This window comes from Miniopterus schreibersii, assembly GCF_964146895.1.
Source record: "Miniopterus schreibersii genome assembly, chromosome: X".
Lineage (NCBI taxonomy): Eukaryota > Metazoa > Chordata > Mammalia > Chiroptera > Miniopteridae > Miniopterus > Miniopterus schreibersii.
In genome coordinates this window covers 53,431,724-53,457,152 of record NC_138104.1, presented here as the reverse complement: position 1 = coordinate 53,457,152, position 25,429 = coordinate 53,431,724, and the positions used below count along the sequence as shown (strand labels likewise).

General features: G+C 38.5%; 1 protein-coding gene across 3 annotated transcripts in view; it reads left to right on the top strand.

Annotated features, from left to right (window-relative positions):
* The window catches only part of MTMR8 (myotubularin related protein 8), a 158,326-nt gene extending 138,962 nt beyond the window's left edge, over positions 1–19,364 (top strand). For 2 of the 3 annotated variants that reach the window (XM_081125442.1, XM_081125443.1), the window contains exons 13-14: positions 14,349–14,475; positions 16,864–19,364. In XM_081125442.1, coding sequence (XP_080981568.1) covers positions 14,349–14,475; positions 16,864–17,385 — 649 coding nt within the window. In that variant the 3' untranslated portion in view covers positions 17,386–19,364. The remainder of the gene's footprint in view (positions 1–14,348; positions 14,476–16,863) is intronic. The other variant, XM_081125444.1, reaches the window with a different exon arrangement.
* The last annotated feature ends 6,065 nt before the right edge of the window (positions 19,365–25,429 follow it).

Below are 25,429 nucleotides of genomic sequence, written 5' to 3'. Positions count from 1 at the left end.
TTCCTTAATAGTGTGAGTGTGATTCCTAGGATTAGGGATATTTGGGCAACCATGTCCAACAGCCAGCCAGTGGTGTTTAGTTTTGGGTGCCCAAACTATAGTTAATATGGTAAAAGGATGATTGTCTGCTAGAAGTGGCCAGCTTCTGCAACCACCCCTTCTGTGACTGCCAGATCCTTATGTGGGGGAGGTTACCTGTCACTGGAGGCAGTCAGGGATAGGATTCAAAGGGGAGGCTATCTTTGAAGGTGATGCCTGCCTAGGATTGTAATCTAACCCTAGTATATACTGTAATTGCTCTACCAGTTTACCAAAGATTATCCAATTTGAATTCCCCTTGTCTCCTGTGATCAAATATAACATCTCTTATTCATCTCACAGTTCACATTTAAGTGGGGGTCTTGTAGATGTTTTGTTTGGCCTAGAGGAGAGAGGAATCACTATTGATAGCAATTTCAATTTAGGCCAGATGGAGTATTGCTTATAGAATTAATAAGCAACACTTGAATCCGAGTTTGTCTTTCATGAGTTTCTGTTAAATATAGGGCAGCTATGACTTCTTGTTTTAGCATTAGCTATCATGGCCCATAAAGAGGACTTATATTTATCTGGAGTCCCCCATCCCAAAAAACAACTGAATAGACTGAGGACTCAATTCAGTCTCCTCTGGAATTGCCAAGTGATCATACTGCATGCCATAATGCATCAACCTGTCACCTCATAAGCCCCCAGCTGATGGAGGAGACCTTTGGCCTCAGTCTACATTTTCCTTTGACAGTCTGCCCAGGCCTTTATGAGGCCTTACATAGAATGAGGAACCCTCCAAGTCGTAAAAGTCCACATCAGTGCCCTGGCCAGTTTGGCTCAGTAGTTGGAACATTGGCCCACAGACTGAAGGGTCCCAGGTTCGATTTCGGCCAAGGGCACATACCTCAGTTGCAGGCTGAATCCCCGACCCCCATCAGAATCTTTAGTAAAGACACCACTTTTTCATCCTAAACTATGGTAACCAATTTTTAATTTCAGTTCCTTTAGATGAGGTTTGTTTCTCACCAGGTCCATTCTAAATGTTCCGGGGTTCTTTAAGGAGAGACTGGGCCTCAGGGCAAGAGAGATGAAATATCTTTCTCCAACTGAGAATCAGCCCCTCCTTATTGGCCCCTCCCCTCCCTTTTCCCTTTCCTATAATTTTTACTTTGCAAGTGGTTACCAAGATAGCAGAAGGTAAATTATCCTCATCACTATCATGATATTTCACTGCCTTTCCCTCTAGTGGGCACTAGTCCTCTTCCACAGGATCCTCCCTTCTATCTCATCTCCCCCAAGAGCTTAAGCTTCTGCCTCATCTTTAGGCAGTGTCCTGACAAGAACCACCCTCTAGCATAACCCAGCACACATCTGATGGTTTAGAACACCTGTTCAGTCATTACCCCAAGATTTATCTTATCTATGGTTAGCAGATACTTGGTGCATTTTTTCAGGGTATGGAAAGCACTAGGCTTTAAATGGCCAAAATCCACTTATTTGGGCTATGTTTAAAACAATTGGATGGGTAAAAATTTGAATTTGGTACTGGTGGGCTTTTCAGCTAACGGGACCCAGCCTTTAATGAAGAAATAAACAACATAGGGCAAATTTGCAGAAGCCATCTTTGGTTCATTTTATAATAGTAGTGTAAAATAGTACAGCCACTCTGGAAAATAAATTTTCCATTTCCTAGAAAACTAAACATGGAGCTAACATATGATCTGACAATTATACTAATTGCACTCCTGGGCACATATCCAAAACAAATGAAAGCTTTTGTTCACACAAAAACCTATATACTAATGTTATAGCAATTTTATTCATAATAACCAAAAACTGAAAATAACCCAAATGTCCCTTCAACAGATAAATTGTTCACAGGTAAACAAACTATGGTAATTCTATACCATGGAATATTACTCAGCAATAAAGAAGAATTAACTGTTAATACATACAACACCTTGGAGAGAATTGTGCTGAGTTTTAAAGGTTAATCCCAAAATTTTTTATACTGTGTACTTCTATTTAAATGGTTAATGGTTAAAATTAATGGTGGTCAGGGGTTAAGGACAGGGTGGAAAGATAGAGAGAAGGGAGATGGATTTAGCTATAAAAAGACAACAGGAGTACTCATGGTGGGGGAATTTTTGCTACCTTGACTGTATCAATATCATTATCTTGGTTGTGATACTGTACTACAGTAATCTATTGGAGAAGTGTGGTAAAGGGCTCATGGGATCACTCTACTATTTGTTTAAATTGTGGTAAAATAACATAACATTCTGAGTTAATATTTGTATATGATGTAAGGTAAGTGTCCAACTCCATTCTTTTGTATATGGATGTCTCATTTTCTCAGCACCATTTTTTAAAAAGACTGTCCTTACCCATTTAAATAATTTTAGTGCCCTTATGAAGAATTATTTGACCATATATGTGATTGTTTACTTCTAAGCTCTCTATTCTATTCCATTGTTCAGTTTATCTGTCTTTATGCCAGCATCCACACTGTTTTGATTACTGTGGCTTTGTAATAAGTTTTGAAGTCAGGAAGTGTGAGGCCTCCAATTTTGTCCATATTTTTCAAGATTGTTTTAGCTATTAGGGGTTCCTTGAGATTCCATATGGTTTTTAGCATGGAGTTTTTCTATTTCTGTAAAAACTGCCAATGGAATACTACAGAGATTACATTATATCTATAAATCGCTTGGGTAATATTGCCATCTTAACAATGTTAAGTCTTTCAATTTATGAGAAGTAAATATCTTTCTCCATTTATTTTTATCTACTTTAATTTCTCTCAGCAGTATTTGATAGCTCTCTGTATACAAGTCCTAGGTTAAGTTTACTGCTAAGTATTTAAATTCATTTTTGGATGAATAATTGTGTTGTTTTGAATACTAAAATTTGTTGAACTTATTTTAACTTTTTTGTGTTTGAAATGTTTAAGGTTTTTTACATATAAGATCATGTTGTATGCAGACAATGATGATGTTATTTATACCTTTCCAATTTGGAAGCCTTATACAGTGGTACCTCAGTTTTCAAATGTAATCTGTTCTGGAAGACCTTTCGAGTTCTGAAACGTTCAAAAACTGAGGCACGGTTTCCCATAAAAAGTAATGCAGGAGAGGAAACAAGATGGCGGCATAGGTAACAGCTGTACCTGCCACCTCCCGCAACCACATCAAAATTACAACTAAAATACAGAACCACCATCACTCAGAACCTCCTGAAATCTGGTTGAACAGAAGCCCTACAACCAGGGAACTGAAAAAGCATCGAGGAGGGGCAGAGACATGGGTGGATCAGGGCTGAATCATGGAGACCTGGCCACGGGCCCACACCTGGTGCTGTGGTTTAAACCCAGGAGGGATATCTCGGCAGTGGAGGTTTCCTGGAGGAGTGAGGGGTTCCAGCCCCACATTAGCCTTCCATCCCAGGGCTCCAGGGCTGGGAAGAGAAATCACCACAACTTCAGGCTGTGAAAAACAGCAGGGATTGTCACTGAGGGATGCGGAGGATGTAGGAGTCCCAGGCTTTCTTCTTAAAGGGCCCACACACGAACTCACTCAAACACGCTCCCTCTGAGCCCCAGCGCCAAGAAGCAGCTTGAAAGGGACCTGGGACACTTGGGGAGGAACTAAACTGCCTGAAATTGGGGCAAGAGGTGGAGGGGCAGCTTTCTCCCAGACAGAAGAGCTGGCAGAGGCCATTGCTCCTTTGATGAGCCCTCCCCCACAGAGGTGGCAGGCAGGGGCCTTCTCTGAATCTCCAGGACCTGACACCTTTCTCCCCACCCTGGTGATTCCCTGAGGCCTCGCCCCTCCCTACCTGCAAGGTCATCCAAGCCATTTCCAGTGGCTTTTCTGTGCAAGTGACCTCTTGAGCCTTATGCTTTGGACTTTCCTAAAACCTCTCAAGCAAGCAGCAGCATGCCCCATATGTCTTGATAAAGGGCCCCAGGCCTGGCAATAGTGGCAGCCAGCATTGGTTCGTAGCTTGGCTTCTCCTGGACAACGCCAAGCCCAGCACAAGTACCAGCCAACTGTGGTTTACTGTGTAGCTCATGTTGGGTGGCCCTGGGCAAGGCACTGGCAGAGGCTGACTTTGCACCTCCTGAGAGGCCCCAGAGACAGTGCACCTGGTGGTGAGACTCTACCATGCTGAATTACAACCCTACCAAATCCACGAGTGACACACTCAAGGGGCACACTTGGTGAACACCTTAGCTCCACTGAAGTAAATCCTGCTCCATAGAGGTGTCTCCAGCACAGCAGCTCTCTGTCTGTAGTTGCAGCTGGTACTCACAGCTGATTGTCCTGGGGGTCAGTTACTCCCAGGGACGCCAACAGCAACCAAGGCTCAACTAAAACAGGTCAAAGCGCACAGCCCACAAAGGGGAGCACCTAGAAAGCCCAGCTCAAGTGACTGGGGAGACTGAGCCACTAGACCCTGCAGGACACCTACTATACAAAGCCACTCTACAAATTCAAGGAGACATAGCAGCTCTACCTAATACACAGAAACAAACACTTGGAAGCAGCCAAAATGGGAGGCAAAGAAACATGTCACAGAGGAAAGAACAGAAGAAATCTCTAGAAGAGGAACTAAATGAAATAGAACCAAGCAAGCTAACAGATACAGAGTCCAGAATTTTGTTTATAAGGGTGCTCAATCATATTAGTAAGAGTATTATGAAAACTACTGAGACCATCAATGACATAATAATGTACCAATTTGAAATGAAGGCTATATGAACTGAAATGAAGAATAATTTACATGGAATCAACAGTAAAATAGAGGACGCTGAGAATCAAATTAGCAATTTGGAACAGAAGGAAACAAAAAACACCCAACCAGAAGAGGAAAAAGAAAAAAGAATCCAGAAATAGGAATATAGTATAAGGAGCCTCTGGGACAACTTCAAGAGGCCCAACATTCATATTATTCGGGTACCAGAAGGAGAAGAAAGAGAGCAAGGAATTGAAAACCTATTTGAAAAGGTAATTACAGAAAACTTCCCCTACCTGGGGAAAGAAATAGACTTACAAGTCCAGGAAGCTCAGAGGGTCCCAAACAAGAGGAACCCAAAAAGGCCCACAGCAAGACACATCATAATTAAAATGCCAAAAGTTAAAGACAAAGAAAATCTTTTTTTTTTCCTTTTTTTTAAATATATCTTTATTGATTTCAGAGAGAGGAAGGGAGAGAGAGATAGAAACACCAATGATGAGAGAGTCATTGGCTGCAGCCCGCAACCCAGGCGTGTGCCCTGACTGGGAATCGAACCCCGATCTCCTGGATCCTAGGTCGACGCTCAACCGCTGAGCCATGCCCGCCGGGCAAGACAAAGAAAATCTTAAAAGCAGCAAGAGAAAAGCAGTTAGTTACCTACAAGGGAGCACCCATATGACTGTAAGCTGATTTCTCAACAGAAACTTTGCAGGCCAGAAGGGAGTGACAAGAAATATTCAAAGTGATGAAAAACAAGGAACTACAACCAAGATTGCTGTACCCAGCAAAGCCATCATTTAGAACTGAAGGTCAGATAAAGAGCTTCACAGATAAGAAAAAGCTAAAGGAGTTCATCACCACCAGACCAGCACTACAGGAAATAAGAAGAAGAAGCTAATGAAGAAAAGAATCTGACAAACTAAATAGATCCAGAGACACTGACTCGTGTAACAGACGATCATATCTCAGAGGAAAGAAGGAAGGGAGGTGGAGGGTGGGAAGAGATTAACCAAAGAAGTTATATGCATTTATGCATAACCCATGGACACAGTCAATAATGGGGTGAAGGCCTGGCGAGGAGGTGGGAGCAAGGTGGAGGGGGTCAGCTGGGGAGAAAATATAAGACACCTATAATACTTTCATCAATAAAGATAATTTTTTTAAAAAAAGTAATGCAAAATGTATTAATCCATCCCAGACCTTTAAAATCAACCCCTAAAACAGCCATTTTACATGAATTTTACCATCTAATGATACCACAGATCCATAAAATGATACACAATGAAAACAATCAACACAATATACTATACTGTACTGTAAATACAATAATAAGTAAACACAATGTAAAAACAGTACTATAGATGATAAAAATGAAAATGTAATTTTTTCTTACCTGCAATGATGATAGTCATGGTTTGGATGGGGAGGTACCCTTCAATAATCACCATAGGTGACTTGCTCAGGTGTTCTATGGTCCTCTTCCAGACTCACAATAGGTGACTGTTTTTCAGGTGTTCTCTAGCCCTCTTCCATAATCACTGTAGGTGACTCCTCTTCTGCCATTCCTCCCTTTGATGTTTTTACACTACTGACACCGGGTTCAGACTCACTGGATCTTTTCCTCACTAAAAATTTTTCAATTGACATTTGCTTTTTCTGATGTTTTAAAATTTCTCTAAAGTGAGACATAGCATTATCATTGAAAGTGTTAGTGGCATGAGTTACAGCAGCTTTATCAGGGTGATGTTTTTCAACAAAAATTTGCACTTCAACCCATTTTGCACATATTTCTTTGATCAGTGAAATAGAAACACTTTCTCTTCCCTCCTCCTCCTCCAAAGACAATTCCTCAGTTGCCACCTTTGCTGCTCCATCAGAATGTTTTGAAGTTCTGTGGTGAGTTCAGTCCTGTGGTCTTCCACTAACTCGTACACATCATCCCTACTCACTTCCAAGCCCATGGACTTTCCCAGAGACACAATATCCTCAATAATAGGACCATCCTCTTTAACATCCTCAAATACACGTTCAGGGACAGCTTCTGACCACAGTTTCTTCCATGCTGACTTCATTGTTCTGTGAGACATATCCCTCCGTGCTTTGTCTATGAGATGTAAGCAATGTAGGATATTGAAATGATTCTTCCAGAACTCTCTGAGGGTTAGCTCTGTGTGTGAGGTCACCTCAAAGCACCTTTGGAACAGTGCTCTTAAAATTAGATATGACCTGCTAGTCCATTGGCTGGATGACTGGATTTGTGTTGGAGGACAAAAACTTTGCATTGATAAAGCTGAACTCTTCCATCAACTCCTCCTCCAAGCCTCGAGGGTGAGCTGGAGCGTTATCCATAACAAGCAGGCACTTCGTTGGAAGATTTTTGTCTTGGAGGTATTTTTTTACACTTGGCCCAAACACTTCCTGAACCCACTCAATAAAAAATTGCCTGGTTACCCAAGCTTTGCTGTTTGCCCTCCACATCATGCACAATTTGCTTCTTATGACATTGTTTTTATTAAATACCCTGGGGTTCTCAGAATGGAAGACTAGCAAAGGCTTCAACATAAAATCCCCACTTGCATTCCCACAAAATAAAAGGGTTAGCCTGTCTTTCATGGGCTTGTGTCCTGGCAGTAATTTCTCCTCCTTTGTTATGTAGGTCCTCTTTGGCATTTTCTTCCAAATGAGGCCTGTCTCATCACAGTTGAAAACTTGTTGGGGAAGGAAACCCTCTGCCTCTACATAATCTTTAAATTCCAAGACAAATTGGTCAGCATCTTCTTTGTTGGCACTGGCAGCTTCACCATGTCTCACCATACTGAGTATGCCACTCCTCCTCTTAAACTTTTCAAACCACCCTCTGCTTACCTTGAAAATATCACAGCACTTGTTCCAGCAGGGTTTTTGATGAGGTCAGCATGCAAATGTAAAGCTTTTTCACAAATCATGCTCTCAGAAATGCTGTCACTGGCCAACTGTTTTTCATTTATCCATATGAAAAGCAATTTTTCCGTGTCTTCAATTGTCTATTCCTTGTCTTGTGTTTTAATACCTCTTGCAACATTGGCTCCTTTAATGGCTTCTTTATTTTTTAAGATGGTACAAATTGTAGATTTGGCCATACCAAACTGCATTGCCAGATCACATACACAGACACCATTTTCATGTTTGGAAATAATTTCCTTCTTCACCACTATTGTTGTTCTGTTAATGATTCTCTTGGCTTTGCAGCATTTATCCATTTCTCACAGCAAGGGGTGATTGGCAGAGGGCTCCTGAAGTGCAATGAACACAGATTGATTGCACACAGTTACAAAAACAAATTGGTTGCAAGAGTGCTCCTGAGATGAGATGAGCACATATTGATTGCACAGTCACCAAATAAGACTGAATATCACCTCCACATTTCACGGGTGCTCAGGGATCAACAGCTGACAGCTAGGCCTCACGATCTTGCACTCAGTGGAAGCTGTGTGTCATGTTCGACTTCCGAGGCATGTTCGAAAACCAAAGCATTTACTTCCAAGTTTACGGTGTTTGTAAACCAAAATGTTTGTCAACAGAGACGTTCAAAAACCAAGGTACCACTGTATTCATTTTTTTCCTGCCTTATTGCTCTGGTTAGGACTGGAGGTCCTGTTTAAAACAAAAGTAGCAAGAGAAGCACCTTTGTCTTGTTCCTGATCTTAGAGGAAATGTTTTGTTTTTTACCTTTTGTATATGACCTTTATTATGTTGAGGTACTATCCTTCTACTCCTAGTACATGTGTTGAGTATTTTTTTTTTTTTTATCATGAAAGGGTGTTGAATTTTGTCATATGTTTTTTTTCTGATGATCAGGTGTTTTTCCCCAATCATTATGTTAATGTGGTATAAACATTGATTGGTTTTGCATACGTTGAACCATTTTTGCATTCTAGGATTAAGTCCCACTTTGTCATAGTATATAATCTTTATATTATGCTGTTGAATGCTGTTTGCTACTACTTTGTTGAGGGATTTTGTATAAATATTCATTAGAGATATGAATATTATAGTTTTCTTTGTCTGGCTTTGATATTAGGGTAATGCTGGCCTCACAGAATTTGATAGGCAATGTTCCCCCCTCTCTTTTTTTTTGGAAAGAACTTGAAAAGGATTGGTGTTAATTCTTTAAATGTGTGTTATAATTTACCAGTGATCTCACTGGTCCTGGGCTTTTCTTTGTTGGGAGGTTGTTTTGTTTTGTTTTGTTTTTTTCTTTTTCTTTTTTTACTTTCTTTTTTAAATTTAATTTTTTTTTCATTTACAGTTTCTTTAATTGAGATTATTATTGGTTACTGATTTAATATCCTTACTCGATATAGGTTTGTTCAGATCTTGTATTTCTTCATGATTCAGTCCTAGTAGTTTGTATGTTTCTCATAATTTATCCATTTCATTTTGGTTATCAACATTGTTGGCATGCAATTGTTCATAATACCCTCTTATGATCCTTTTATTTCTAAAAAATTGGTTGTGATATCCACCCTTTCATTTATGATTTTAGTTATTTGAGTCTTCTCTTTTTATTTTTAGTTAATGTAGCTAACATTTGTTGATTTTGTTAATCTTTTCAAAGAACCTTCTTGGCTTCATTGATTTTTTTTCTGTTATTTTTCTATCTTTAAGATTTGCTCTAATTTTTATGACCCCTTTCTTCTCTTAGCTTTGGTTTAGTATGTTTTTCTTTTTCTACTCCCTTAAGTTGTAAAGTTAAGTTGTTGATTTGAGAGAAATACTTTTTCTTTTTTAATGGAAGCATTTACAGCTAAAGATTTCCCTCTAAGCACTGCTTTTGCTGCATTTTATGTTTTGATACATTGTGGGAGTTTTTATTTGTGTCTAGATGTTTTCTAATTTCCCTTGTGATCTATTTTTTGACCCATTGGTTGTTTAAAAATATATTATTTACTTTCTACATATTTATGGATTTTTCTTTTTTATTGATTTCTATTTTTATTTCATTATTATTGGAAAAGATATTTTATATGATTTCTTTTATAAAGTTTCTTAAGACTTTTTTTGTGTACTAACATATGGTCTGTTCTGGAGAATGTTTCCTTTGAACTTAAGAAAAATGTGGCCCTGTCCTGTGTTAAGTGGTTGGAGTGTCAGCATGCACACCAAAGGGTTGTGGGTTCCATTCTTGGTCAGGGACGCATACCTGAGTTACAGCCATCCCAACCCAGGTCTGGGTGCCTGTGGGAAGCAATCAATCACTGTGTCTCTCTCACATTGTTGTTTCTGTCTCTCTCTCCTTCCCTTCCTTCTTCCCTACCTCCCTTCCACTCTAAGATCAATGGAAAGAATATCCTCCCATGAGTATTAACAAAAAAAAAGAAAGAGGGAGGGAGGGAGGGAGGGAAGGGAGGGAGGGAGGGAGGGAGGGAGGGAGGAAGGAAGGAAGGAAGGAAGGAAGGAAGGAAGGAAGGAAGGAAGGAAGGAAGGAAGATGTATATTCTGCTGTTATGTGGGGGAGTGTTTTGTATATGTCTGTTAGGTCCAGTTGGTCTATACTGTTGTACAAGTCCTCTATTTCCTTACTGATGCTCTGTATGTTCTATCCATCGTTGAAAGTAGGGTATTAAAGTCTCCTACTATTATTTTAGAACTATTTCTCTCTTCAATTTTGTCAGTGTTTGCTCTATGTATTTTAGACCTCTGATGTTTGTTGAATATATTTTTATAACTTTATATCTTCCTGTTCATTTTGTCATTTATTGTGTGTGTGTGTTAGCCTTTTTTGTCCTTCATTTCCTCCATACTACCTTTCCTTGTGTTTAAGTTGACTTTTTAAGTGACACACTTTGATTCCCTCTCATTTCCTTTTGTGTATAATCTATAGATATTTTCTTTGAGATTACCATAGGGGTTGCATGAAACATTCTAAAGGTATTTTAAATTGACACTATGTTTTATTATCTGTATTGCACCCTCCCAAATATTCATATGTTGATATCTTAGCCCCCTGTACCTCAAATGTGACTATATTTCAATATAGAGCTCTAAAGAAGTAGTTAAGGTAAAGTAAGGTGATATAGATGGTTCTTAACCTATTATGACTGGTGTCCTTATGAGAAGAGATTATTAGGAAACAGACACACAGTGGAAAGACTATGTGAGGAAAGAGGGAGAGGCCAAGGAGAGTGGATTCTGAAGAAATTAACCCTGCCAACACCTTTATCTCAGACAATGAGAAAAAAACATATTTTGTTTAAGACACCCAGTCTATGGTACTTTGTTTTGACATCCCTAGAAAACTACTACAACATCTTAAATATAGTTATATACAAAAATTCTACTACTTTACAGCCCCATCCCCTAATTCTCGGTTATTGATCTTAAAAATATCATAAAAACAAATGAAATATTGCCATCTACAACAACATGGATGTACCTAGAGGGTATTTTGCTGAGTGAAATAAGTCAGAAAAAAGCAAATACCATAAGATTTCACTTACGTGTGGAATCTAAAAAAACAACAAAATAAACAAGCAGAACAGAAACAGACTCATAGAGAACATTTTGACAGTTGCTGGATGGGAGGGGTGTTGGGGATGGGTGAAAAAAATAAAGGGATTAAGAAATACAAATTAATAGTTATAGAACTGGCATGGGGATGTAAAGTACAGCATAGGGAATATATATAGTCAATAAGAGTGTAATAACTATGTATGGTATGAGATGGGTATTAGATTTATTGAGGTGATCACTTCATAAATTATATAAATATCTAATCATTAGGTTGTAAACCTGAAACTAATATAATATTGTACATCAACTGTAATTAAAAAATAAAAAGTTATTTTTAAAAAAGAAAGAAAGCTGATTAGTTGTTGCCAGAGGCTGTGGAAAGGAGAAATAGAGGGAGTGACTGCTTAATGGGTATGGGTTTTCTTTGGAGATAATGCAGACATTTTAGAACTAGATAGAGGTGGTGGTTACACAATATTGTGGATGTACTAAATGCCACTGAGTTGTGTACTTTAAAATGGCTAACTAGATTTGTTCACTGAATGATATCTCAGGGTTTGCTGCAGCAACAGAGGGCAAGCTCAAATGCTCAAGAATTTTTTCATCCTGTACTAGAATCATGTTTGCTAATATCCCATTGTACAAAGCAAGCCGCTTGAGCAGCTTAGATTCCAGAGGTGAGAAAATAGACTCCATGTCTTTATGAAAGGAACTCGAAGGTCACTTTTTAGAGAGGCATGTATATAGGGATATGAGGAAATGCTGTGGCCATTTTTTAAAAAACCACCCACCACAGTAAAATGGTTGCTCCCAAAATAAATATTGTAATTGCAATATTTACAATATATAAATATTGTAATTTAAAAAAATATCATCTTGCCCGGCCAGTGTGGCTCAGTGGTTGAGCATCGACCTATGATCCAGGAGACTGCGGTTCAATTCCCGGTCAGGGCACATGCCCAGGTTGCAGGCTCGATCCCCAGTAGGGGGCTTGCAGGAGGCAGCTGATCAATGACTCTTTCCTCATTGATGTTTCTTCTCTCTCTCCCTCTCCCTTTCTCTCTCTGAAATCAATAAAGATACATTTAAAAAATATATCATCTTTATGTATTGTGTACCCATTAATATAGATTTATAGTTATCTTTATACTTTTATCTTTTAAATCATACAAATTTAAAGTAGAGCTAATAACCAAAATTACAATAATAGAAATTTTTATATTTTTCTTTTTGTTTACTTTGCCGGAGAACTTTATATTTTTGTATAGCTTTAAGCTACTGTCTTGTGTCCTTTTGTTTCAAATTAAAGGACTTCATTTATTATCCTTCATAGGGCAGATGTAGTGGTAATTAACTCCTTCAGCTTTTTTTTTTTTTATCTTGGAATATCTTAAATTTTCATTTTTGAAGTGGGTCAAGTATTCACAGATGACAGTGTATTTCTTTTAGCACTTTAAATATACCATCCCACTGCCTTCTCGCCTGCAAGGGTACTGCTGATAAATTTACTGTTCACCTTTTAATGGCTCTCTTGTACATAACGAGTTACTTTTCTTTTACTGTTGTCAAGATTCTCTCTGTCTTTGAGAAACTCTTTTTGATTGTTTTAATGTGTTTTGGTATGGATCTCTTTAGATTTATCTTACTTGAAAATTGCTGAGCTTCTTATACTGTATATTCATTTCTGTCTTCAAATTTGGAAGTTTTCAGCCATTATTTCTTCAAATAGCCTCTTCAACCCCTTCCTCTTTCTCTTTCTGTTCTGCTACTCCCATTATGCCTATATCATCATAGATAATGTTGCCCCATGAGTCCCTTAGGCTCTGTTCACTTTTCTTCATTCTCTTTTTGTTCTTTTGTTCCTCAGACTTAATCCTTTCAAATGACCTGTCATTGAGTTTGCTGATTCTTTTTTGTGCCTGATTAAATTTGTTTTGGACCCATTTAATGAATATTTCCATTTGGTGTTTGTGTTTTTTAACTCCAGAATTCCCGTTTGATTTTTGTTTATAATTTTCATTTCTTTAATGATATTCTCATTTTGTTTCTAAATCAATTTCCTTATTTTGTTTATTTGTCCTCATTATCTTTGAGCTCAATGAGCATACTTAATGCAGTTTTAAAATTTTTGTCAAGTAATCCAAAGGCCTGTGATTCTTTTTGGTAAGTTTCTGGATATTTATTTTCTTCCTTTGAAAGGACTGTGTTTCTGTTTCTCTGTATGACTCATCATCTTTTGTTGAAATTTGGGCACTTAAAAATTAGATACCTCTCCCAGTCTTTGAGGACTTATCTCCATTCAGGGGAAGGCCTATACTAATCAGCCCAGTTTAAAGGCTTAGGGTCCATTCAAACTTTTTCTGGATGTGTGTCTTCCTAGGGCCTGTGCATGTGCTTTTATTCCCATTACCCATATACTCATGTGATTTTAAATATACTAGTTTCCCAAAGAGCTTTACTCTGCTTCTCAAAAGCCTTGAAAGTTCTCTTGTATTCTTGTGTCCATAATCTCTTGCCCCAAGGCACCATGTGTCTACACACCCCCTGCACCTTTCACCTGCCATTGCTTTGACCATTCCAATTAGTGTTTCATGGCAGGTGAGACAGAAATTAATCCTTTGGGCTGCCCATAGATGAGCCAGAGCATTGCAAGCAACTTCCACTCTTTTCCTTCCATCCTGATGGAGGAATTGGAAATTGGGCACTGTCCTCCCATTTGTACTGTGCTGAACTGGGGAGGAGGTGGGGCAAGGATGAGCAAAATCACTATGAATTTTTCTACAATTTTGGGTACAGTTTGTTTTGGTTAGGCATTCACTTGGTTGCTCTAGCTTCTTACCTGTTTTATAGAGTTCTCACACAGTTACTTTGGTCCATCTATTTTATTTTTATTTATTGTTTCCATGGGAGAACAAGGACCTGGAGCTTCTAAGTTTGTCATCTTGCTGATATCACTCCCTGTGTCATTAAAATTACCTTACTTTTGAGATCTTCCCACCTACCCGGGTAATATTTTCTTGACTTAGGGAAAAAAATAAGTAATCTATTCCTCCAGCTAAACAAATCTACTTCTTCCTTTTTGTTTATTCAAGGTTCTGGTGTGGGATGTATAACCGCTTTGACAAAGGGCTGCATCCCAAGCAGAGTATGCTAGAGAGCCTGGTGAAAATTAAGAAGCAGAGGACAATGCTGGAGGCAGATGTGCACAAACTAGAAGAGGTATGGAGAAAATTCTCAAAATGAGATCCTCTTTCCCCTTCTGGGTAGGCCCAGTGCACTTGGAGTTGAATTGGTACTAGTGAGAAGCTGCCTGGTTGGCTTGTTATGATTTCTGGCTTCCAGATGTCCTGTGTCTACAGTGCTCTGAGGCACAACTCTTTTTCTTTCCATAGAATGTGGCAAATATCACACTCAGCTAGTTAAACAAGTGGATTGGTTCCCTTTTTTTTTTTTTATTTGGATGTAATTATTAGGAGAAACAAGAGGAAGCAACAGGGAAGTCATATTGGCATGTTTGTTATCCATCAAGAGAATAAGTATAACATCTTGGGCGTACTGATAAGAACAATGAAATTGTTATATTTTCAATTAGGAAAACCTTATAAAATTCTCATTGCCTTCCCTGTAGATTGCAGACTGTTCATTGAGTACTCATGTTATGTGTGTTGATTTTGCTTTATAATAGCAGCAAAACCAAAGTCAGACACTTGTTTTAAATTATAGGTTAAACAAGTCAACAAGGATTTTCTTTCAGAATATGAAAAATGCTGAGCTGCTTCTGGACTCTAGGGGTCCTTCAGGGTGTGTCTGAAGGAGATGGGAGGGGTACTTCTTAGGAAAGAATTCTTGAAAATGTTGTGCTATTTAGGAATTGGGTGTGAACCCACTTTAGGGCAAATAAGGCATAGCTTTTCTTCCTCCTAAAAGTAAACAAATACCTTTTATTATGAAAATAAATGTATTGTGATTACATCAGATCTCAAACTTTTGAATGTCCTCTTGGGAGGCAATAGTCAGTTACTTTGTTCCATTTTTTAAAAAAGAAGGAAAACTGAAGCATGACTTAAAATTATAGGAAACAAGGTAAGCAAGCAGTCCTGGGTAGACCAAGCCCTAGGCAGAACTGAGAAGTAGGAAAACTTTCCTAGGTTATTCTGCCTTCTCTTTTAGCTGTTAACAACAATGCCCCCAAAGCGGATCACTTATTCTAGACTCAGCCCTCTCAACTTATTCCTGTCTGATTCCTGAGAGAGAATTCAATTCATTCTAGATAGAATCAGATCATTCTCTGATTATAAAGTAAAATATTAAGTAAGTTTTTAAAATATATATATATATATATAATTATTAACATTCTTTTTTAATTCAGAGAAGAAAAGCAAAAGTTGCCCATAATATTATTACTCAAATAACCCTGTTGATGTTTTTAAAGGGCTGTTAAAGTGTAAAGTTAGAATATGCAGAATATAAAAGCATACAAGATGAAGAGAAGTTTAAAAGACTCCCCCAGCTACCTACCCATTTAGTTCTTTCCTCCAGGGGTTATCACTGTATGTGTATATCTGTGTCATTTTGTGATTTCTGGAAAAATGAAGATGATATGCCTGTTCTCTAATGCAGGAGCTCTTAACTCGAGTCCATGAACCCATGTGTGTCCACAGATACCCTTTGATACATCTGTGAAACCCCTAAAATTATACCTGAAAACTGTGTATATGCTGTCTCATGCACACATATGGGTATGCTTTCAGTTTTCTGAGAAGGTCCATCATTTTCTTCAGATTTCAAAAGGGCTTATGATCCCAGAAAGTTAAGAATCACTGTAATAAAGTATCAGTGAATCATTGTGTTATCCCTGAAAGTGAAAATATCCATTGGAGATAACATTGCTGTAGTAGACAGGTTATAGATTTTGACATTAAAAAGAAGCAGGGTCAGATACCAGCTCTACCACTTCCTATATGTATGAATTTGATTGACTAACTTAAATTCTCTGAGCCTCAGTTTTCTCATCTGTAAAATATAGCTTATACCTAACTAATAAGACTCTTGTAAGTATAAAAGGAAATACTATATGTAAAGTGTCTGGCACATAGAGGTATTCAATAAATGTTAGTGAGCCTCCACCTTGCCCTCCTGCTCCCAGTAATAAAATTGCATTCATCAGAAAAGAAGACTTTTATAGACACAATACCCTTGAGGATCTTTAATAGTAGAGCTTTTATTTATTTTTTTAAATATATCTTTATTGATTTCAGAGAGAGGAAAGGAGAGGGAGAGAGAGAGATAGAAACACCAATGATGAGTCATTGATCGAGCCCACAACCCGAGCATGTGCCCTGACCAGGAATCAAACCCTGATTGCCTGGATTCTAGGTTGACGCACAACCGCTGAGCCACACCCAGCCGGGCGATAGTAGAGCTTTGAAAGCACTATATCAAGTGATGAAGAAAATATGTTTGGGGGTAAAGTGGGTGGGTGGGAGACAAAGGTCATTTGCTACCATATAAGTGACAGTAGGCAGGATTTCTGCCAGTCTATGTGATATTTGCCTAGTTTTTCTTCTGTTTATAAGTCTTTTCAACCATTCCTTGCTCCCATGACAGAAATTAAAAGCCCATGATGAGCCACCAGAAGAAGTCTGTACCTGCTCTCAATTAGGAAACTTATCATCTCAGCATCTGGGAAGTCCTTTGACCAATCCTCTTGGTTTTATGGGAATCGATGGAGACCTGAATACCTTGATGGAGAATGGCACTTTGTCCAGGGAAGGAAGCCTCCGAGCTCATATGGATCAAGGAAAAAGCCAGTGTGCAGACTGCCACCATGACTGTTGTGGGGTTATGGCCAGCCTTAGGGCTATAAACATATCTGAGGATGTGGGTGTCTCTGGAGACATAAGCATCTCTGAGGTCAAGGGTATCTCTGGGGCCATGGGCGTCTCTGGCAACACAGGCAGCTCTGAGACTCTGGGCTTCTCTGAAGACATCAGCATCTCTGGGGCTATGGGCTTATCTGTAGGCATGGGTTTCTCTGGATGCATGGGCATTGCTGGGGAAATGGGCAGCTCTAAGGACACAGGCATCTCCAAGGCTAGCACCAAGGAGGAAGGCTGCTCCAAACAGTGAGCTACTCATCTGCTTCCATGTGTTGCACCTATAGCACTACAATGATCCTTGTCCCAAAGAAGGCTATACTGCTTTTCTAATTAGCTTAAATGAATATGGCCAAGAAGCCCCTCCTCCCACTTGAGTCTGGAAGGGGATATAGGGACTTTACTAATTAAACAACCAGTATATGCATGTCAAGCAGTCCAGAATGTAGGCAAGAGAAAAAATATGTTGATGTTCTAGAATGGGATTTAACTTTAAAAATGTTGCCTTTCAGCTGAGATATTAGACTGGTTCTGTTATTCCATTTTCCTTCTATACTTTTTCACTCTCACTGCTGTAGCATGAGAATAAACTGGAAATATTGTCACAGTGGAGAATTAAGACCCTATTAAGAGGATGGAGAGATGGTATGCAACAGGTAACTGAATTGCAGAATGGTTTAAAAGAAAATTTTACTTTCAGGTATGTTTATTCATAGGATGTAAACTAACATTATTGCTAATAGAGACCCTGATATTTGCCTGAGAAATAAATCAAAAGCATAACCCATGGACACAGACACTGGCCTGGGGAAGGCCTGGGGTGGGATGGATGCAAGGTGGAGGGGATCAATGGGGGTAAAAAGGGGACAGCTATAATATTTTCAACAATAAAGATAAAGAAACTTAAAAATAAAACAAAACCAAAAAAAAAACCACCATATGCCACTGAGCAGTTTTGGCTCTTGGCAAAACATGAAAAAAATAAAATTAAAATAAAAGAGAGATCCTTAACTGTTGGCATGGATGCATGGGTGCTTGGTGGTTTAGAACATATAAGGGAATAGCTTTATTAAATTACACTTGCTCTCCCAAACTCACACCTCTGCTAGGTTTTATGCTTAGCCAGCTCCTCTTTTCATATAGTGCATGGGTAAATTTGAATCCACTACATTCTAAACTGATAAACTCCAAATTAGTGGGGTCTGAATTCATAACATTGAGTATTAGCATTATCAACATCAGTACAGGAGACAATTGAAAATCTCAGTGCTTTAGATCCTCCCTGGCTTAAACAATGGTCTGTGTGCGCATCTGAGTTTTCCTAAAAGAGGCCTCTTCTTTAGTCTTTTTATGAAGACCAGTGGTTTTGATTCTCTAGACATCACATCAAGTTTGTGGATTTTTAGATACAATTAACACTACTTTTATTTATTTATTTTTAATTTATCTTTATTGTTGAAAATATTACAGATGTCCCCCTTGCCCCGCACATTGATCCCCTCCACCCCACATCCACCCCACCCCCGAGGCCTTCTCCACACTATTGCAATTGACACTACTTTTAAAATCTAGCCAGTTTATCATCTTGTACTAATGTACACTTTTCAAAAAAGTCCATTCTTGTAGCAGGCCTAAGTACTCCTTGGGCAAAGGATGTGTCTCTTGTTTTATTTTCCCCTTGGGATTGATACACTTGCTGTACATTTTCTTATTGGATATTCAGTCATGGTTTACCCACTTTCACATGCTGGGGTAGAGTAGGCCTCCAGCAGTTTGGGTCATGCAATATATATCGTCAGCATTTTCAGAACTCCCATTGCCTACAGAATCTAGGTCCTCACCCAAGATGTATATTTCAAATACTCTGTCTGGTTTAAGCTCAAAAATGAGATATCTTAATGACAGAGTCATCTCTGTTACTACCACATCCAATTGTAAACATAAACATTTCTAAAGGCTCACCTTATTAGTTACTTTTCTCTGTAAGGAAGAGGTGCCTTTTAATTTAACTGTTAAAAGTAGAAGAGAAGAGCCATTATGGCTCCTTGATTTCTTATCTATACATAGATAAACTATAGACAACCTTTCTCTTTAGAGGAAGAACACTAAATCGTGTTTTGGCCATCTTTTTATATACATACATAAACGTGTATTTTTTACTTACCTCTTCTTGGTAGCTTTTTAAATTCTGTGTTTTTAAAGAACTAGTTCGTTTGAGTCTTTTCCATTTATAAGTAAGGGCCTTTTTTTTTTTTTTTTCACTCTTTTTGATAGTTGCCTTTTTCCTGTCATTTTAAACAATAAAGTGATTTTCTGTTGTATCTTCTCTGATCCTTCCATTTCCACAATTTAGTCCTTGGCTTGTATAACTTAAGTCATGAGATGTTTTCAGTTATAATTTGACTTCTTACTTCTGGGGAAAAAAGTGATTTGTACAAATCATTTTGATCTGGAGGCTCCATCTAGCCTGGCTTTGTGAAAGAAGATGTCAAAGAGGGTGACAGTACCAATCATCTGCCACAAGTGAGCCTGTTCGGGGTCTTACTTATACCCAGGGCCTTGCCCTATATCTCAATCTGAATTTTACAGTCTATTAACTAGCATGATATTCCAAATACAGTGTTTTAAGGTTTTTCTTCAGTGAAAGGAAAAAGGCAAATGGCAAGACATAGTTGTTTTGCAAATCCTATAAGAAGTTAGTCGCAGATGAATTTTTACACACCTGAAAAAGGGCAGTACATACTACCAATCCTTAGATCTAAAACAAAATTAATCAGTTGTGCAAAGGTCTTTTCAATATAGTTCTAAACTGAGAAGTGATAAGGAGCAACACTAGTACTACCAAAAATAAAAACAAAATTTTTAAAGACTGTCTTATATTTTTGAGAATCTAATGCCATGGGATCAATTTCAGCCTAAAGGCCTGTGAGGTGAATTTGTTTGATTGTTTTTCCTTTTATTTTCCAACATGTTCCATCAACACCTCCCTGTTTTACAATTGGATTTGAAAATGTGAGAGAGGAAAAAAGTTCAGTGGTATAAAAATATTTATACATTGTAAAAACCCAGTAGCTGTCTGTAGTCAGGAGCCTAGTGACAAAGAAGAAACTACTAAAAGAAAATTGTTGGTTCTACTAGAAAAAAAATATCAATTGCTTTCATTTCATACCCTCATATAGCACCTAGGCTATGAAAGAAATGTGATTCCCTCTGCCACTATCCTACTCTTCCAGTTCACTGAGTAGAAATTCCATTCTAATGGGACTGCTTCGCTTAAATAGGAAGGCATTTAACCACCTGTCACTTTCTCATCCACTAATCTGACAATTGCCTGTTTCCTATGCAAGTTTCACAGGCCTGGAATCCCTGCTTATCGTTTTCTAAGCATGAGGCAGGCTCTGTGTCTGTGCTTGTGGCCATGAGGGTGGGGGAAATTATGCATGGACACCTTTTTACAAATTAATTATTAAATTAGTTAATAGAACGACATATTCCTCATATTAATAATAAATAAAACAATCCTAAATAACAAAGCTTAGTAACAGCTAATAATCTGACTTTTCAAAGAAGTTCAGGGATAGGGTTTGCTGTATGAAAGAAAAACTGAAGCTCTTTTTGGAACTAAGAAGGCAAGAATGTAAAGCTTATGGTGCATGTATTGGCCACATGTATCTTTGGAAAGTCACCCCAGAAACCGTGTTCAATTACTACCAAGGCTGTTGTCATTGGCTGTCAACATGCAAGGACACTTTTGTATGAGACACACCTCACACTTCACTGAAAAAAAGATCTTTACCTCTTCCAACCAGAAGGAATCAAATCTTTTTAAGAGATGCTTCTCAAACCAAATGGTAAATATGTAAGTTTGGCCTGACTTTAGCAGAAAGTGAAGTTTAATAACAGTATCTGATCTTCGTTACTTACTGGCTTTTATGAAACACATAACACCTTTCATTGATGCTATTAAGCTTTGATATACCCCTCTGACAGCTGTCAGTATGTTCTCTGTATCTAAGAGTCTATTTCTATTTTGTTTGATAGTGTATTTTGTTCATTAGATTCCACATATAAGTGAAATCATATCATATTTATCTTTCTGTGAGTGGCTTATTTTACTTAGCATAATACTCTCCAGGTCCATCCATGCTGTTGCAACAAGTAAGATTTCCTTCTTTTTGACAGCTGAGTAGTATTCCATTAGGTAAATGTATCACAGCTTTTTTTATCCACTCATCTACTGATGGGCATTTGGGCTGCTTCCAAATCTTGGCTATTGTAAGTAATGCTGCAGTGAACATAGAGGAGCACATATTGTTTCCAATTAGTGTTTCAGGATTCTTAGGATTTATTGCAAGAAGTCGGATAGCTAGGTCAAAAGGCAGTTCCATATTTAATTTTTTGAGGAAACTCCATACTGTTTTCCACAGTAGCTGCACCAGTCTGCATTCCTACCAACAGTGCATGAGGGTTCCCCTTTCTCCACATCCTCGCCAGCACTTGTTTATTGACTTACTGATGATAGCCATTCTAACAGGTGTGAGGTGATATCTCATTGTTTTAATTTGCATTTTTGATGATTAGTGATGTTGAGCATTTTTAATTTATCTCTTGGCTATCTGTGTGAGAAATCTTTCTATGAGAGCATTTTATAAAGCGGCCTTTTTTTTTTCAAAGAGTTATGTAGGGAAATGTAAATTACCTTTAAGAAAAATACTTCTCTTAAAAAAGATATACTATACATCAGATTGGTTTATACCTGGGAAGATTGTTCTCAATTTCTCTCTCAGTTCCCAATGTATATGGTTTAGTGATACCTGTTGTGCCTAATCTTTTTCCCCACTCTCAGACCTCTTTTTCCCAGAATTCTATGTATAATACAGGAAGATATGATTCCAACCAAATCAGATTACTTTCTTCTAAGTGCCAAATCTTGACCTGTCTTTTATATACAAATTTAAAAACAAACAATAAGTAGACATGGATTAAGCCTTAAAGTTTTTCCTATGGGCTTATTCTTATAGACATATATATAATGTGAAAAAAATGGCTTGCTATTAGGTGATACCAGACAAAGGACAAAGGAAAAGATTTGGGGTTGGCCTTTTAAAGGCAGTTTTGTTTTCAAAGTATTTTATGGCATCATAGAAGCTTTGCCAAAGCAGAAAAAGAAAAGTAATTTCAAGCCATACAGAATATATCTTCCCTGATTCCCTGGCTGTGAGACAAGTCTATGCCTTCCCCTTAAATAGGAAATATTGGTTTTGTCACCAGTCACAGCAGCCCACATCTTCTTTAGATGTCAGTGCAAGTAAAAATGTGTTATATGCTTGTGACTTGTCTTCACAAAAGGCAAGTGTGTTTTGCAGGCAGTTGTCTAATTTAGGCCCATGTGACTTTCTGGGGCTAAACAAAAACATGTTCAGAAGTTGGCCTGTATGAAACCAACAGTTTCCATGTTAAGTCCAGTGCCCTGTTTCTTGGTGTTTTCTAAAGCTTTGGGGGTGAACTAAAAGCCTCTTTCTCTTCTAAAGCTGTATTGCCTTTCAATCATTTTCATGGCTTTGAACTCTAGAGAGCCCTACACCAGCCCTCACAGAATTCCAATTGTGAAGGGAAGTGGGGCAAAGGCAGGAGGGGAGAGAAGGTACTACAAAAATACACCTGGCCAGTTAAGCAAAAGGAGTATATGCCAGTTCAAGATGACCAGTATTCTAGTTATTTAAGATTTCATGTGCTCCAATAAGGTCCAAACTTGGTTCTCATTTTTAGGCAGTACTGTGACTGATATATTTTCTTTTAAAGCTTCTTTTACTATGGTGGAAACTGTTTTCCTAAAAATGCTCTGGGTTGTGTATTTTCTTTGTCAATACTTCCTCAGCTAGAGTATGTGGTTATGTTTTTGTTTTGTTTTTTCTTTTAAATGGTCAAGGATGTTGGGTAATATTTTCTCCCCTTAACATGTCCCTAAGGCAGATGAGTGAGCCCCTTCTTTGCCTTTTTGTAGCTGAAACATCATTTGATCCATTAGTTGGGTGAGAATATGTACTCCAAAGAGACTAGGTGATCACTGTTCAAAGACTCATGTCTCTGATTTCACCTCACATACAGTTGGCCACACTGATTCACATAAAGTATCTCCATGTCTCCACTTAGCTCACATTTGTAGGCAGGGTTTTTGTTGTTTTTTTTTACTTTATGAATGCCAGTGGGAAGACAGAGCACATATCCTAGTTTTGAAATAGAGCATGTTCTATATTGTAGTTAACAGTGCCTTGGGCTTAGGAACAGCTAACAAGTTTAGTCTTTTGGGAATGTAAGTCATAGAAAGAGTATTTATATATGTATATGTGCTTACTGTAACTTTAGTATTATCTGGTCTCACAGGTCATTTGGACATTCAGAAGAAGAGAATCTATTCAAGATTTAAAAACTCCCTTAGTGACAGACCTTTAAGTTTGATATTGTCTTAGCTAAGTGCCATGAGGACTTTAGGACATGTTAAGCAAGCCAGAGATACAAACCAAAGTCATGGTGAAACAGTTGGCCTCTTCCCTGGGATGTGTTGATAAAGCAGCTTTAAAAGTATGATTCAAATAGATTACCACTGTTACCTGTTATGTGCTTATGTTAGCCACATACCAGCATGGACATCATGCAACCGATGTGTAAATCAGAATTCAAGCTGTGTATATTCTTTGAGAACCTAACCTTTCATTAGCCCCAGATTTATAGAATGACACTATCACAGCAGCTCAAATCTGAACTTGCCAAGGTACAACAGTGTATGATTGACTTTAAACTTCCTGCTGTGTGATATTTTGAATGTGTCATACCCCTAGGTTATGGATGTGTGACCCTATCAGGATGTTCACTGCCATATGTTTAGTCTAGTGCCAAACTGCTCACTAGATCTCATTTGCAGTTGTGTTCCAGTTTGAAGATGTTTGGTTAATACATTTTTTTGGTCTAAAATTTAAAACCTTCAATTTTGTATGTGTGTGAGGTTCCTATGTAATAGCTACAAATGAAACGTGGTATACCTTCAAAAAAAGGTGTCCTGACATAGCCTCAGTGGATGAACCACTATTTAAAGACAGGGAATCTGCAGGTAAGTTAAAGTATGCACTGTTGATGTTAAAATAAGACAAGGCAGGTGTCAGGGTGCCTGGTTCTAGACAACATTCTGGAGTGCAGGCTCTACCTGTCATTAATCGGCTGAGGACAAGAATGACACCAACTTAAGTCATGAAAGCCTGCTGTCTGACTGAATGCCAGTTTGTTCATTCATACTGAGAGATAGACCTGTCCAAGAATTTGGCTCTTTAGTCTTGTCCAAGGCCCCTCTAACCCCCACCCAGCAAGAATCCTCACACATGGAGTCTCATGAACTGAGGGGCTATTTCCTCCAGGCCTCAGAAGAGACCAGTGATATCTCCTTGCCCCACAGCAGCACCTCCCTCTCTGGGAACCATATGCCCAGGGCCTCCAGTGGGTAGAACACATAGAAACTTGAGTTCTAGTTCTGACTTTGCCATTTATTAGCTGTATGGCCTTGGGCAAGTCGCTTCCACTCTCTAAGCCTCAGAAGTCTCATCTAGCCTGGCCGGGCGTGGCTCAGTGGTTGAGCGTCGACCTAGGATCCAGGCGATCAGGGTTCAATTCCCGGTCAGGGCACATGCCCTGGTTGCGGGCTCCATCAATGATTCTCTCATCATTGATGTTTCTATCTCTCTCTCTCTCTCCCTCTCCTTTCCTCTCTCTGAAATCAATAAAGATATTAAAAAAAAAGAAAAAAGAAGAAGTCTCATCTAAAAAATGGGGGTAATAATTGTACCTTCCTTCCACACAGGGTGGTCATGCAGATTAACTGAGCTATCATGTAAAGTAATACCTGGTAAACAGCCTGGCAGATAAAAAAGCAATAAAAATACATTAGTCAGCCTCCTGCTTTCAGCCCTGTTGCTGCTGATTAAACTGATTCTTACTCTTAGGCTTCCTTTTTCCTCAACTCTATTTAGCCCCCTTTCTACTCTTAACACATTGTCTTTAGACTACCAGGATGCTTTACAATGCAATTTCTGCCTTAGTCCATTCAAAGTGTGGGTGGCTATAAACAACCACCACTTATTTCTCACAGTCAGGAGGGTTGGAAGTCCAAGATCATGCTGCCAGAAGATTTAGTGTCTAGTGAATGTCCACTTTCTAGACAGCTATCTTTGTGCTGTAACGTCACATGGAAAAGAGCAGAGAAGTGTGCTCTCATGACCTAAAATGGCACTAATCCCATTCATGAGAAT